The 16,367-nt window shown below is 36.2% G+C and overlaps 1 protein-coding gene across 1 annotated transcript; it reads left to right on the forward strand.

Moving 5' to 3' along the window:
* Window positions 1–12,050: 12,050 nt before the first annotated feature.
* Window positions 12,051–16,029, forward strand: hpxa (hemopexin a). The gene is made up of 14 exons (XM_053495778.1): window positions 12,051–12,170; window positions 12,306–12,328; window positions 12,440–12,619; window positions 12,828–12,982; window positions 13,091–13,244; window positions 13,347–13,559; window positions 13,656–13,757; window positions 13,913–14,037; window positions 14,146–14,305; window positions 14,412–14,639; window positions 14,730–14,831; window positions 14,975–15,099; window positions 15,208–15,367; window positions 15,450–16,029. The coding sequence occupies exons 1-14, from the start codon at window positions 12,106–12,108 to the stop codon at window positions 15,680–15,682; spliced, it is 2,025 nt and encodes a 674-aa protein (XP_053351753.1). The 5' UTR covers window positions 12,051–12,105; the 3' UTR covers window positions 15,683–16,029.
* The last annotated feature ends 338 nt before the right edge of the window (window positions 16,030–16,367 follow it).

Consider the following 16,367-nt stretch of genomic DNA (forward strand, 5'->3'; position numbering starts at 1 on the left):
GCAGCAGACACAGCTCAATAGTAACTGTTCAAAGGAAATGATTGGGAAGGATTATTGCGCATTACGGATGCCTCCAACATTGTTTTACAATATAGAAAAAGTAAATATTAGGAAAGACCCTGGAATTAGAAGATCCAAACTGACTGGTACAGAACATATGTTAAGTTAAAGTTTGTACATTGTGCAAACATAACAGAAGTTGTGAAGAATGTGTCTATTGTATAAGTGAACAAAACAACCTAATGTAGTGTCCTCTTTAAATCTTTTAAATTAGCAGGTATTAAACACCAAATTAAAAACCTGAGCATGACCCTGTCAGCTTTTCACTTATAGGCCAATATCAAACCTCCCTTTTATCTCCATGATCACTTCATGTTCATATCTACATAGTAATACCATTCATGTAATGTATCAGTCAGGATTTAGGCCTCATCATAAAGTGGTCAATGACAACTTGCTGGCCTCTGATCAGGTTTGTGTCTACTTGACATACAGTATCTGAAGCTTTGGACACCATTGATCATACTATTTTACTTGATATATTATAAAATGTAGGAGATTACAAACAAGCCCCTTTCTGGCTCAGGTCTTATTTGTCTGATCGTTATCAGTTTGTAGGTGTAAACGGTGATTATTCTACAGTATATGTACTAAAGTGAAGTTTAGTGTTCTACAAGGTTCTGTTTTAGGCCCACTGGTATTTTCTCTCTAATGGGGTCCTCTAGGCAACATAAGTCACAAGCATGGTATTAGTTTCGACTGTTATGATGGGGACACACGGGTTGCTTGACAATAACTTGAATTATGAAAACTACAGTGGGGAAAGAGCTTTTTCTTACAAAGCTCTATAGTTACTGTATTACTGAAAACCTATTTATTTACCCAAGCATTTTGTAAATAGTTTTGTATAAGATAAATAAAAAGATCTATGGGACTCATGAATGTAAAGTATTATGATGAACTGGCATGTTTAAATGCTGTCTTTCCCACTCTTGTTGATCACTCAGGTTTGTTGACGGTGGTGTGACTGGTCGCTTTACTTCCCAGGGAAGCTCTCAGCCCTCATGTTTTCTTCTTGCTCTCCCTTTTAGTTATGCTGTCATAGTCCTCCCAGAGTTCCTGCTTGCACTCTGCACTAAATATGCATTCAACTTATACATTATGCTTTAAAACAACTGCCAGACATACAGAAAAGTAAAACAGCAGATAACAATAACAACAACAACAATAACAACAACAACAACAACAACAACAACAACAACAACAAAAACACTTATGGTGCTGTCGTCTGTCTTTTTTGTGTAATTTCTGTTTTGATTTGAAAATATGTGTTTTACTGATGCTGTTACAGATATGTTAGTAAAGCAAGCTAAATAAAATAACGTAAGGGAAGTTATTTGTCTGACATAAGGATAGGATACATAAATTTACATGTCCTGAAGTCCTGGACTAACCTTTTTAAAGGCTTTGTGCAAGATAAAGTTGCATTTTGTTTGTCATTGTGTTGGCCCCATTACCCTCTTAATTGCTCCCACTAACTCGAAAAATGAAATAAAAACTCTGAATATAAATAAATTAATTTATGATAAATTAAGTGTTTATCCCTAATGAGCAAGCCTGGGGAGATGGTGGCAAAGAAAAACTTCCTGTTATAAACATGAGAATGAAAACCAAAAAAAATGGAGACCCCATCCTCAGTTAGATAATACCAGATAGTAAGATCTTGAATAAATCCCTCTATAACTGCATGATTTAAGGTAAAACATGCAACTGTACACTTTAGTTTTGTTTGCATCTTAAACTTAAGTCAAATGTATTTTGTATATGCTTACTATCATTATGCCTGACTGTCTTTCAATAAGAACTCCACAATCATTAGCTCAAATACACTGTGGCAATGACTTTTCCCACCAGTTACAGAGACTTCACATATTTTTAGCAGGAAGTTCTGTTCCCCTCTAGCATAAATGCATTTTAAATAAATTAATCTCTTTAATCTTCTGTTTTCCTCTTATAACTATTTTATTGTGTGCACTCATAAGAAGTTTGCATGAAGAGAAAAAAGCAACACAACATTTTCTGCAAATAGAAGCACACAATCTCATAAAATATCATAATGCTTGAGAAAATAACAAAACATTTATCCTGATAGGTCAGGATTAAGTAAAAGGGTTATTCAGGGAATGACAATGTAGTCTAATATACAATTTAGTTCTGTAGTGGTGCCTGCTGGCTGTATCAAAAAATGGTGCAATCCTATGCAAGCAGATGAAGGGTACAGTACAAAGATGTATGCCAAGATAAACATCCAGTACATGGTTTAATGAAACATTTGCATGCATTTGCTAATTATTTCAGTCATGCATATTGTGCATATAAGAAACCTTGAAACGAAAAGAAAGATATAAAAGTAAGAAATATTTGATTATTACTTAATTATTTAATGAAATACTGTTAACAGTTTAAAAAACATGACTTAATCAGGTAGATCAGGCTTGACAATCAGACAATATCATAATTAATCATCTCAATCCTAATAAATGTAACTGTGCACAATCAGCTTTAATAAGAGTTTACCTGCAAAATATAATATAAAAGGTAAAGTTATACAGATTGACATCAGAACAAGCTCCTGTGGTTTGGTTCATAAGGTTTGCAGCAGGTCAAAGTTGGAGTCTTGCCACTGCACAGAATATTGGCCTGTTGCACAGAAGGCAGGGTTCATAGGCCGGTAGATCTGGCAGCAGGTATGTAACCTTGGCTTCTCCTCAGGATGGGTCGCACGGTCACTGACTCACCGTGAGTTCCTAAAATGAACTCCATCTTAAACCATTCCCATATTTATTCTTATTTAAGTAAAAAGAAATGATTTTAGAAATTGTATAAATGACATACTAATATCTAAAAGATTAATTTAAAATCTTATCTCTAATTTAAAGTGCAAATAATTACACAAATGATGGTGTGTGTAGTGTTGCGTTGCATGTATCATCAAGCCAGAAACCTTAAACAAATTATCCTGGCATGAACAGGATTTTCCTTGGCTTGCAGTTTTTTTTTAATTTGATGTTTAGATTTCTAATCTAAAAAGGTTTTTCACCTTAGAACACTTTGTAATGTATTCCAATTCCACAGTGCGTCAGTGCTTAAATGAATTACAGGATTATCCATGTCCTTTAAAGGATTTCTGTCATTTTAATAATTACACAAAATGGTTTAAAGAAGTTTATACATTTGACACTGTAGAATGAGTGTTTTCTGGGTAAAATATTTACTGTATGTTTATTGTACTATATTAAAAGACCTTACTGTGAAATGCAGTAAGATTCAGGCAACTGTATTGTAATATCACAGTGTATTATTAAACTTATAATAATACTAGACACCAAAAAGTCTCTATTGTATTCAGGTCAGTTGTAGCTCCGTGGGTTCAGGCTCTGGGTAACTGATCAGAAGATTAAAAGTTCAAGCTCCAGCTCCACTGTTAGTCCCTTAAGCTGCCACTGTCCCTTGAGCAAGGCCCTTAATCCTGTCTGCTCCATGGGCAGCATAAAATGGCTGAAAAAGTCCTCACACCCTAACACACTGGGAAAGTATAGTTCCATTATGCTGTAAAATATATGTGACATTTTTATATGGCAGAGAAGTGCCATACTGTTAGTGAAACACCAGTAATACTAACCAGATTTAAAATTCATGTGCTGTAACTTAAAAAAATATTGGAAATTTCGCCTAAAATGTTTAAGTCATAATGTGAAAAGTCTTTAACTGCTTTCCATGTGAAGGAATTAAAATGCTCGGTCTCTTTAACTGCACAGGCATTTACCCTTAAAGATATTTATTCTCTGATCAGATCTCACAGAGAGAGATATCACAAAACAAAAATATATTTAATCTTCATTTTAAATTGTTCTTTACAATTTTTACCTTAAAAGTATATCTTAGTGCTTTGGGGTAGTCTACATTGAGGGCATACAGAAGACCAACCAGTGTGGCAAAGGCATTTGGCAAATCATACAGGTCCTCTATTACCACCTCGTCCTCCAAAATAAGGGTTACTTTCACAATAGCAACTGGAAGTGTAAATTCACTTGCATTTTATGCCACAGTTAAAGTACTAGTTTTAACTCCTTTTGTGATTTTATTCCACTTATTTCTTAGGATAAATTGAAAAAAAAAAAATAAATAAAACTCTGCAAATTAAGACCAGTGTGATTCTATGTTCTATGACAATAGCACACACTGACCAGCCAAAAAAGTCACCACCTATATATTATTTAATTAGTATTTAAGTGAAAAATCTGTAATACATATGTATTTACCAATTTTCAATGTGGGTCTGGAAATGCATTAATGTTGATAATAATTTTAAAATTTACACTATAAACATAAGTTTTAGAAAAAAAGGTATGGATTTACCTTTACCCCAAATCCGGCAGCTCGAATTATATAAACGTTTATATTCTTATAATTATATTTCTGTATATATTAGTTTAATGCATCTTGCTTATTAACCTATAAGAGCCTAAAAACTTTGTCTACTGCTGAAACATGGCCAATATTAACAGCATCTGTCTGTTTTCATTTTGTTTGTTTGTTGTGGTTGTCTACACCATGCAGAATGTTATTATTCACTGCTTATTATATGGGTAAGCTCAGTGAAGACTCAGTGCCTAGGTCTTCTAGCAGATGTGTAACTTTAGGAGCACTTTAGGAGTCTAAGATATGATTACTATGGTTGCTGTTTACTACATTTAAAATCTCTAAAGCATCCTACTTTATAAGTATAGAATAATCTGATATAAAGAGAATCTTTTACTAGGCTTACGGTTGACATGGTTAACAAAATCTTTATGAAATTCAGAAAGTCACCTATTTTCTCACTGGTCCGCTCTTCACAATGGGATTTTCTTTCATTTGGTCTTTTGCAATGATAGAATAGCAGTATTTCCCCCTGCCTGGGTGGAAAAGTACAAGTGCAGATCATTTCCAGAGTCCAAGTGGATGGTTTGGCATGGTAATACACAATATAAAAATAAATAAATAAAACCAGAGCTTACATATACAGTGGAACCTTAGATTCTTAGTAACAGGGAAACTTGGTCGACTCAAACAAAATTTGAAAATAAATGTATAAATAAATTTATTAAATGATCCGTTAGACCGTGCCTTTGCTTCCTTTAATTTAGATTTTTTAATACGTCCTTCTTTGGTTTTGGTTGTTTGGTTTGTAAATACATTTTGTATATATTTTTCCATATGTCTGTACTTGTGGCTTAGTGGGGAGTTTTGTTTACACCTTGTTTTCTCCTGGTTTGTAGTTAGTAAGGGAGTAAGGGTAGTATTTCATATTTCTGTTTCTTTTCTTTTGGTGCAGTTTAGGTATTGTACTTCGGGACTAGGTAGATGAAATTTTTGCTTATTATTTTGGCCTTGTCGGCTTCGAAAGCTCTCAGCAATTTTTTTTTTTGGTGATTTGCCTATTCACTTTTTGTAAATAAACACTGGGCAAACGCACTATTGGTCTCACCTCCTATTTATTTTTATTTTCCTTCTCATTAGGGCTCGACCTAGACCAGGTCGTAACAGCATTGGGGGCTTGTCCGGAATTTTTGTTGTTTATCTGCTGGTTTTAGTCGTTTGGTTATAGGAGAAGTGTATGTGTCACTAATATGGCATTGAAATTAAATTAGATTTAGACCAGTTTGTTATGTGTCCTTCAGTGGAACAATTTGAAAGGTGCAGGGAGGATGATTTATTGCTGCTTGCTGACTTTTATAGCATCTCGGTCCCACAGAGTGCAAATAAGCGCTACATTAAACAAATGCTTTAGACAGCTCATTCTCATTGGTTCTACTAAGGCGGGTGTTGCACACCAGTCCAGTAAGTCTGAAGATTCAGCTACAGCAGAGGCATGTGGTTGAACCCAAGGACCCTGCACGCATAGATCCCGCCATAGTACGTTTGCCGCTGAATGACCTGAAGCTTGCGCTGCAATTGAAGCAGTTGAACCTAGAGTTGGCCCATCAGCATTATAAGGCTCAGGTGCTTCAATTTTATATGGTGGAACTTGAGTATCAGAGGGAAATTTAATTAAAAGGAATTGGATTGGTGCTAAAGAACCCATCACCAGATTTACAACACCTTAGATTAGAGCCCACATAAATGCTTCTCAAAGGCAGATATATTTCAACATCCACTGTTCAGAGGAGACTGTTTGAGTCAGAGCCTCATGGCCAAATTGTGGCAAAAAACATTACTTTTGAACAACAAGCAGAAAAGTTGCTTGTGCCAAGAAACACAAGGAATTTTCTTTCGATCAGAGCAAAATTGTACTTTGGTCTGATATATCCAAATTTTAAATTTTTGGTTCTAACTGCTCTATCTTTGTTAGCCGTGGAGAGGGTGAAAAGACAGTTCCTGTACGTGTGGTTCTCACTGTGAAGCATGGAGGAGTTAGTGTAATTATTTTGGGGTGCTTTGCTGGTGATACTGTTAGTGATCAGCATGGCTACCAGAGCGTTTTGCAGCAAAATGCCATCCCATCTGGTTTGTACTTAGTGGGAATACCTACAGAAAATGACCCCAAACAGACCTCTAGTTTATGTAAGAGCAATTTTTCCAAAAAGGAGAAAGATGAAGTGCTGCACCAGGGTACCTGGCTTACACAATCACCTGGTCTAGATCTAACCGAGATGGTTAGTGATGACCTGTGAATCATTCCAGCATAGAAAACATCTAAGTTAAGGCATAAACCAGTGAGAAATAGGTGCAGATGATGGAACAGGTGAAAGGGAAAATCAGGTGGCTGTTGAAGTTGTGGCATGTTACATAAACAACTGATTGTTAAATTGTATCTTTAGGCACCTTGTCACAGCCTGTCACAGTAAAACATCAGTACACATTTCTTTAATTAAATATAAATAATTGAATTGCTCAGTGGGAAGCATGGTGTTTTAGTGGTTAGCATTGGGTAGTTAGGGGTTAGTCAGTGGTCTGTGTGTGTGGAGTTTGCATGTTTTCCCCATGCTTGGTGGGTTTCCTTCAGGTGCTCTGGTTTCCTTCCCCAGTCCAAAAACATGCAGCTTATCCTGGTTGGTGGTCCTAAATTGCCTTTAGTGTGTGTGTGTGTGTGTGTGTGTGTGTGTGTGTGTGTGTGTGTGTGTGTGTGTGTCCTGCAACGGAATGGCACACCCATTCAGCCTACCTGGGATAGGCTCCAGACCTTCTGTGACCCTGTGTACAAGATAAATCGGTGCAGATGCAGAGTGAGTGAGTGAGTGAGTGTGTGTACGTGCTCAGAACTGTATGTCATATAAATATTTACCTAATAGCATATTTTTACCTTAATCTTTTTGTCTGCTGTTTCTTTTAAACAGCATTATTAGCAGAACTTTCTGTTTTTCTGGATTTATTTGTCCTGATTCCATTGTCAAGAAAGAACCAATTTTAAAATGATTGATGAGCAATTGTTTACTTAATCAAGTTGAGTCTTTGAAAAGAACTGCTCTGCCCAAGTTATGGCCTTATCCACTTTATAAGGATATAATTGTTCTATCCCAGTGGTAAGCCATTTCAACCACAAACTGTACAGAAATTTAGATGCATATCATAATTATATTTAGATTATATCATAATCCATCACAGCGCACATATGTTTATGGTATTTTTTAAATAAAAAAATCTCTGTTTTAATTTCTTTTATATTGTGCATTATCATACCAAACCATCCCCTTGGACCCTGGAAATGATCTTCACTTGTAATTTTCCACTCACGCAGGGAAAAATACTGCTATTTAATCATTGCATAAGACATGTGCAAGACAAATGAAAAAAAAAAAAAACATCCTATTTGTGAAGAGCTGACCAATAAGAAAATAGGTGACTTTCCAATCTTGACAGAGATGACTTTAACCATGTTGACCTTAAGACTAACAATATATTTACTTCTTTTTAGATTATTCTATACATTATTTTTAAAGTAAGATGCTTTAGAGATTTTAAATGTAAAGCAGTCATGGTAATCATATGTTAAACTCCCAAAATATGCACATAAAGTGCACCTAAAGTTATATTTCTGCTAGAAAAGGTAGACATGAGGTCGGTAACAAAAGTATTACAACTGTTAAGAAATCGGTTCAACCTGAATCAGTTCAATAAACCTGCAATAATCAAAAACCCGCCAGTTTGGTCTGGCCAACAGAAAAAAGCAAAAAATCTCTATAAAAGCTATTCAAATAATGCATGTGTGAATTGTACTAGCTGTACAACTGTAATAGCTGGGTTATGGCACATCTCTTCCTCTACAAATGAATTCATAAAAAAAAAAAAAAAAAAAAAAAAACAGGACCTAGGCCGCAGCATGTCCTCGGCCACCCCTACATGAGAGGAGATCTCAACACCACAATGCTGAACCTAAAGCCCTTGAACCCAATCATTTTTCTTTTCCATATAAGCAGAAATGAGGGCTAAAGATCAAATAGAATACCAGAGAACATTCTCTCTGTTCACTCTGTTAATCATTAACAGTGTCAGCCGGACTTGCAGGATGCTATGTAACTATCTCTGCACTAAAGAGGGAGATGTAGGCCAAATTTTGGACACACCTTAAAATTTTATGTTTTTGGTTTTTGATTAATTTTCTACATAGTAGAAGACTACTGGAGATTGCAAAACTATACAGTAAAATATATGGAATTAGGTAAGTAACAATTAAAGTCAGATGTTATTTTAAGGCATGAAGGTCAGCTGTTCTAGAATACTTCTTGCAAGAACAATATTGATTGTTGATGAAACTGGCTTCCATGATGTCTCATTTAGAGCCGGCCTTAAAAATCACCACTTAACAGCATCTTAGATTAGAGCCATTAGGAAGGCTTAACAGAGCATATGTAGCAGACGCATCTTAATATCAATTGTTCGAAAGAGATTATTGCATATTCAGAAGAGACATGAATGAGGACCTGATTAGAAGGTGCATCCAAACTTTTGACTGGTTATACACACACACACACACACACACACACACACACACACACACACACACACACACATATATATACTATAATCACTGATATGGAAATATGGTGCTAATCACCATCTCAATGGCACACAAAGCCATTTAACGTTCAACAGTGATCAGTTATGGTCATTTTGATTAGCTCGGCATGAAAAGCTGGAGCATTTCAGTTTGGTGTAAACTAAAGTATTTTGTACTGTGGCCCGTAAACTGGTTAACTTTGGTTAAATGTTTTAAGCCTCAAGCTCCCACAAGTTTCTGGAATTTAAGCTTATTATTTCTGACAGAACTACTGTAACTACAGGTACATCTCAATAAATTAGAATGTAATCGCAAAGTTGATTCATTTCCTTAATTCAAATCAAAAAGTGAAACTCATGCAGTATATTACATAGATTCACTACACACAGACATATTTCAAATGTTTATTTCTTTTAATTTTGATGATTATGGCTTAAAACTAATAAGAATTTAAAAAAATTAGTATCCCAGAAGATTAGAATATTGTGAAAAAGTTCAATATCGAAGACTTATGGTGTCTAATCAGCTAATTACAAAGGCCTAATGACAAGAAGGATTGAACTCAGTGGGCCATAGGCCTCTTTTCAGGTGAAAGTAAATTTTCCATTTCATTTGGAAATCATGGTCTCTGTGTCTGGAGGAAGAGAGAAGAGGTACAGAATCAAGGTTGCTTGATGTCCAGTGTAAAGTTGGCACAATATGTGGTGGTTTGGGAAGCCATGTCATCTGCAGGTGTTGGTCCACTTTGTTTTATCAGGTCCAAAGTCAGCGCAGCCGCCTACCAGAATGGTTTTAGAGCAATCTATGCTTCCCTCTGCTGACCAGCTTTAGGGAGATGCTGATTTCATTTTCCAGCAGAACTAGTCACCTGCCCACACTGCAAAATGTACCAATACCTGGGTTAAGTACTATGGTATCCCTGTGCTTGATGGACCAGCAAACTTATCCAACCCAAACCCCATGTAGAATCTATGGGGTACCGTGATAAGGAAAATGCGAAACACCAGGCCCGAAAATGAAGAAGTGCTGAAGGCCATTATCAGAGCAACCTGGGCTCCCATAACACCTCAGCAGTGCCACAGATTGATCCTCCATGCCATGCAGCATTGCTTAAGTATTGTAATTCATGCAAAGTAATCCCCAACCAAGTATTGAGAGCTGTACATGTTCATATTTTTCAGTAGTCCAACATTTCTGTTAAAAATCTTCTTTTTTTTTTTTCAAGAAAATAAACACTTGAAATATATCAGCCTGTGTGTAATGAATCAGTATACTATATAAGTTTCACTATTTGAATTGAGTTATGGAAATAAATCACATTTTAGATGATATTCAAATTTATTGAGATCACCTGTATGTGGTTATGAAAATAGTCCATTTACATAAGCTTTCACTTTGCACTTTGTGTGTGTTGTTAAAAACAAAAGAAAAGAAAATGTGTGTTGAGGGGGGAGAAAAAAAGAAAAGAAAATGTCTAGGATAAAAAGAAAAGAAATAATATTTTTGAAAACAAAACTTTAATTTGTATTGTTTTCATTGAAACAAGATTAAGATTTATATTTTAGAAGAAGTCTTATTTCTTGAACAGGTAGGGTTTTCCCCAAAATTACACACAAGCATTCCCCCAGGCTGTTACCACTTCGCTATTTCCTCAGCCTGCATTGCAGTGCATAACACATAACACACAAAACCGCACTCTTCTTCCAGTGCTTAACATCTCACGCCACTCACACATACCAATTCAGACCCTTTGTCATGACACTTGCAATGAAACTCTGGTGCATCCAACTCTTATCATTGATGATTCTGCAACTTATAGTCCACCTGTGTCTAATTAAATTCCTTGGATATTCTATAATTAGGAAAGGCACATACCTCTCTATATAAGATGTCACCATAAATTGTGTATGTCAGAGTGAAGCCAAAGCCATATGGTCGAGGGAATTAATTTTTTATTAAAGGGTATATTATCGTTAAATCGTCTGAAAGTTTTCCAGTGGCACTGTAGGTGTACAAAATATCAAAAGTGTTCATAAATCCACTGACAGGTTCAGTGCCCCATCCAGGGTTCAGTTTACTCTTAGTTACAGGTTATCCATGTATGCCCAGGCTTTTTTGGGTTCTCCAGTGAATGGTGCTTTGTTATGATCTGGTGCCCCGTTGACCGTGTATTCCCATCTTGAACTTAACCTAGTTTTACTGAAGTTATCACTGACGGTCTAATAATCTATTTGTATATGCTTGTAAAAAATCCAAACAGAAAACACATTTATATTCATTAAGCAGTGTCTGATATAAATTTTTTTGAAAATTGAAAAAATTGATTTTTTTTAAACAAATTACTACTGTAGGATCATCTTTGAATTATTTGTCTATAGGATTATTTGAATAACCATCCAGGTGCACCTGCTTTACTACTGCACTCACTCAGAACTCCACTATTATGTAAGAGCAAGCAATTAATAAGTTCCATGAAAATGCAAGTCTTTTTATTTAATTGTTAAGCGGTATCATTTTTGCCCTGTTAATAGTAATTAAACCGTAAAAAAAAAAAAAAACTTTGTAAAAGAAAAAAAACAAAACAACAACAAAAAAAAATTGTATATACATTTATACAACTTGTAAATGGCAATGTATCCTGATAATACTTAATGGAGATTTATTAAGTTTTATGTTATGTATGTCTTATCGGTAAATTAAACAAGCAGGTGCAGAAGTGCAGAGCAAGTTTGATAAGAGTCACTAACACTCATTTATGCATACACAGTCAGTTGCTCAATTCATGATGTTGACCCTCCTTCCTCTCTATCTAGTGTACCTTGACCAACTTCTGAAAGTGGGGTGAACATCAGGGGTGTGCTTACAGTACATGAGCATGGGGGAGTATTTGCAGATGAGTCTGGGTGTTCCCACCTACTCTCTGTGCGCCTGTTTGATTTGTCTAAACAGTTGCTCATCTGACAGCCCTCTCTTACTCTGGATATAAAAGGTGGAGAGTTACAGGGTCTTTGGTACCTCCTCCAGCTGAGCTGTGTCTGCAGTGGAACCAGAGGATCCTCTTAACCATGAGGCTACTCATCCAGACCTTCACCATCTGCCTGGCCCTCTCTCTTTGCTTGGCAGTTCCCACGTGAGTGCTGCCTCTTTACACTGCAGAGAATTTTTTGCTATTCAACTCATCGATGTGAATCTCTTTATTTTAAACTTAATAACTTAATGTTATCTTCTAACTTCTTATCTTCTTCCCTGTTCCTCTGATCCTCAGGCATCATCATGAGCCTGGTAATGGTGAGTTAATGTCAGCCACACAGAAAACCTCATGAGAAGAATTTGTAATATATCAATAGATAAGGGACTTAAATAAAAGCCATTAAAATAAGAGACTTCTGTTTGATTTAGATGAACAGGTAGCTCATGGTCCTGGCCATAACAACAATGATCATGGCCATAACAACAATGATCATGGTCATAACAACAATGATCATGGCCATAAAGACAGCCATCACTTTGACCGCTGCAAGGAATTAGTGTTTGATGCTGCGATTGAGAGCAATGAAGGAATTTACTACTTCTTCAAGGGTGAGTAAAAATTGTTTTGGATTTCAGATATTCAATAGGTTATTAAAAATTGCTTAAAATTGGGAACAGAGGGAAGAAATTATATTTGCAATGTCTTCTTGTTTTTTTATATATATAACTAGTGCTTGCTATCAACTGTAAACCAATAAAAGCTTAGGTTTTGGTCTCTGTGAATGGCTGACCTCTGATCACTAGTGCTTGCTTTCAGATGATCATGTGTTTAAGGGGTTCCATGGTGAGGGTGAGCTTACAAATAAGACCTTCCCTGAACTGGATGACCATCTGGTGGGACACGTGGACGCAGCATTCCGCATGCCATCTGAGGACAGTCCTGACCACCATGAGCACGTGTTTTTCTTTCTGGTACATTATAGTGACTTGCAGTTTATAGCTGTTTCTTATATGTGGTTTAATGAATGTTAATATTAAAACTTCAATTGAAACGAACACTTTTTGTGTCTCCCAATGTAGGATAACAAGGTTTTTAGCTATGAAAATCACAAGCTGAATGATGGATATCCCAAAGACATCGCTGAGGTGTTCCCTGGTATTCCAGACCATTTGGATGCTGCAGTTGAGTGCCACAAGCCTGACTGCCCCAAAAACACTGTAATCTTTTTCAAGGGTATGCCATTTAACTGCTTTGCATTTTATTTATGTATTAAGTTTGTCAAGTATTTATAATTTTATATACATTAACTATTACATATATTCCTATATACTCCAGGTCATGAAATCTACCACTTTGACATTGACAGCAAGGAGGTACATCATAAGGAATTCCAAAGCATGCCCAACTGCTCTGCTGCCTTCCACTATACGGGACACTATTACTGCCTCCATGGCCATCATTTCTCTAAATTCAACCCCAATACTGGGGAGGTTCATGGAAGATATCCAAAGGAGGCTCGTGACTACTTCATGAGTTGTCCTCATTATGGTATGTGAAAAGCATGCAGATGAATGAGTCTGAGTCTAGCAGAAAACATCATTGAATTTGAGGGTGCTTTCAATGTATGATATCTTTGTGTATTAGGTGATAAGACTGAGAAAGAACACATCGAGAGAGAACAGTGCAGCCATGTGCACCTGGATGCCATCACTGAAGACGATGATCATGATCTGTTTGCTTTCCGAGGTTGGTGGGTGCAGTACACAGTAATACTTACAGTAGCTAACATACTGGAGGTACTGTAAAACCTCAAACTATTGTGTTGCAGTAAACAGGCAAATAGGCCAAACCACATTTTGGTGGAAGTGTTTTCAAATTGTTTACTTATTCTCTTTTACCAGGCCACTACTATCTTAGTAGAATTGATGGAAAAACTCATGCTGGCACTATTGAGAGCGGCTTTAAAGATCTGCATGCTAACATTGATGCTGCCTTTGCCCATGATGAGCACATACACATTATTAAGGTAAGTCCTAATAAAATCAAACATTTTTAACATCCTGTCTTACAGAAGTACTTGTAACTGGTATAATAAAATTATGATTACCCTTTGGTACATGTTGGCTCCTTTCAGGATGACAAAATGTATGTCTATAATATATCACACACACCTGGAGAGCCTCACCATCTCAGAGAAGGGTACCCCAAAACTGTGAAGGATGAACTGGGACTTGAGGGTCATATAGATGCTACCTTCATTTGTCCTAAAGATCACATTGTTCATGTCATCCAAGGTAGAAAGCACGAATACAATACTAACATGAAATGATTTATTATTTTTTCATTTGTCTGATTATTTGATTTGATTGCTTTCTTTGTGGGCTTTTATATGATCTACAGGAAATAACATATATGATGTGGACTTGAATGCACATCCACCAACCCATACAGAGGCAAAACCTATCCCATTTAAGCATGTTGATACTGCTATGTGTGGAGACAATGGTGTGATAGTAGTGGTTGATGATGATTACTATCACTATGCATCACCCATGATATTCCTTGCTGCCAGGATACAGCCTCCTAAGCAAGATGTGGCAACGGGTCTGCTTGGCTGTCCTTATTATGGTATGTGAAAAGCATGACGAGGAACGAATCTAGCAGAAAACATCATTTGATTTCAGTGTGTTTTTCAATGACAATATTCTTATGTATTAGATGGTAAGACTGAGGCAGAACACATTAAGAGAGAACAGTGCAGCCATATGCACCTAGATGCCATCACTGAAGACGATGATCATGATCTGTTTGCTTTCCGAGGTTAGTGGGTGCAGTACACTATAATGCTTATAACAGCAGTACGGTAAAATCTCAAACTATTGTGTTTTAGTCAACAGGCAACTTGGCCAAACTACATTTTGATTGAAGCTTTCTTGATTTTTTTTATTATTCTCATTTATCAGGACACTACTATCTTAGTAAAATCGAAGATAATTATCATGCTGGCCTTATAGAGAGTGGCTTTAAAGATCTGCATGATGATATTGATGCTGCCTTTGCCCATGATGAGCACATACACATTATTAACGTAAGTGCTAATAAAATCAGACATTTTCAACATTTTGTCTAAGTAAAATACTTGTAACTGGTATAAAAAAATAAATAATATCCTTTGGTACATATTGGTTCCTTGCAGAATGACAAAGTATATGTCTATAATATATCACACACACCTGGAGAGCCTCACCATCTCAGAGAAGGGTACCCCAAAACTGTGAAGGATGAACTGGGACTTGAGGGTCATATAGACGCTACCTTTATTTGCCCTAAAGATCACATTGTTCATGTCATCCAAGGTAGTAAAGCAACAACACTATTATGAAATGATTTCATAGTTTTTCAAGTGTCTAACCTTTGCTGTCTTTATATGATTTACAGGAAATAATATATATGATGTGGACTTGAATGCACATCCACCAACCCATACAGAGGCAAAACCTATCCCATTTAAGCATGTACATACTGCTACGTGTGGAGACCATGGTGTGAAAGTAGTGGTTGATGATGATTACTACGAATATGAATCACCCATGGCATTTGTTGCTGCCAAGATCGCGCCTGAGAAGAAAAGTGTGCCCAAAGACCTGCTTGGCTGTACCCCTGAAGCGTAAAGGACAGAAAGAAGATAGCGCCACATCTAAAGGAAGAGCACACAATTTCCATCATCTGAATCATGCAAGGCTGTAGTGACGTTCCTCTGACATTTGTCACGGCCTCAAATGTATGGCCTCAAATGTATTTTCCTACCTCTGGTGCTCCGATTAACTAAGCCTGACTTTTACTCCACAAACTGCAAATTGAGCTATGTTTCTTTATTTGTCACTGTGCAGTGTGTCATTCCAAATAGCTATTATGTGCAACAAGGCTATTACTGTATGTCTCTGTCAGTGCTGTCTGTAAACATAGAGAACCACCTGTGCACTTTGTGGCTGATAAATAAACTAAAGAAAACATTTTAGTTTTATTGTTATTATTATTCATTTATTCTTATTGATGATTTATTCCATATGGCATGACAAAGCTTTTGACTTTTTGATAAAATTTGTACATATGTAGAGATGAGTAATGATAGAACATAATGCTTAAACTACATTGATAATTGCAATACATTTTTAAAAGATAAGTAATAAGCAGACTAATAAGTAATTCACCTTAACTTTATTTGCAAATAAAAATTCAATACTTTTAACATAAAAAAGTAATCAAATAAGCATATAATAACAGTAACATGCTTTTAGGTCATTAACATGTAATTCATGGAGAGACCCAGAGACAGAGTTTCAGCAGACACAAGCT

This window comes from Clarias gariepinus, chromosome 5 (genome assembly GCF_024256425.1).
Source record: "Clarias gariepinus isolate MV-2021 ecotype Netherlands chromosome 5, CGAR_prim_01v2, whole genome shotgun sequence".
Classification (NCBI taxonomy): Eukaryota; Metazoa; Chordata; class Actinopteri; order Siluriformes; family Clariidae; genus Clarias; species Clarias gariepinus.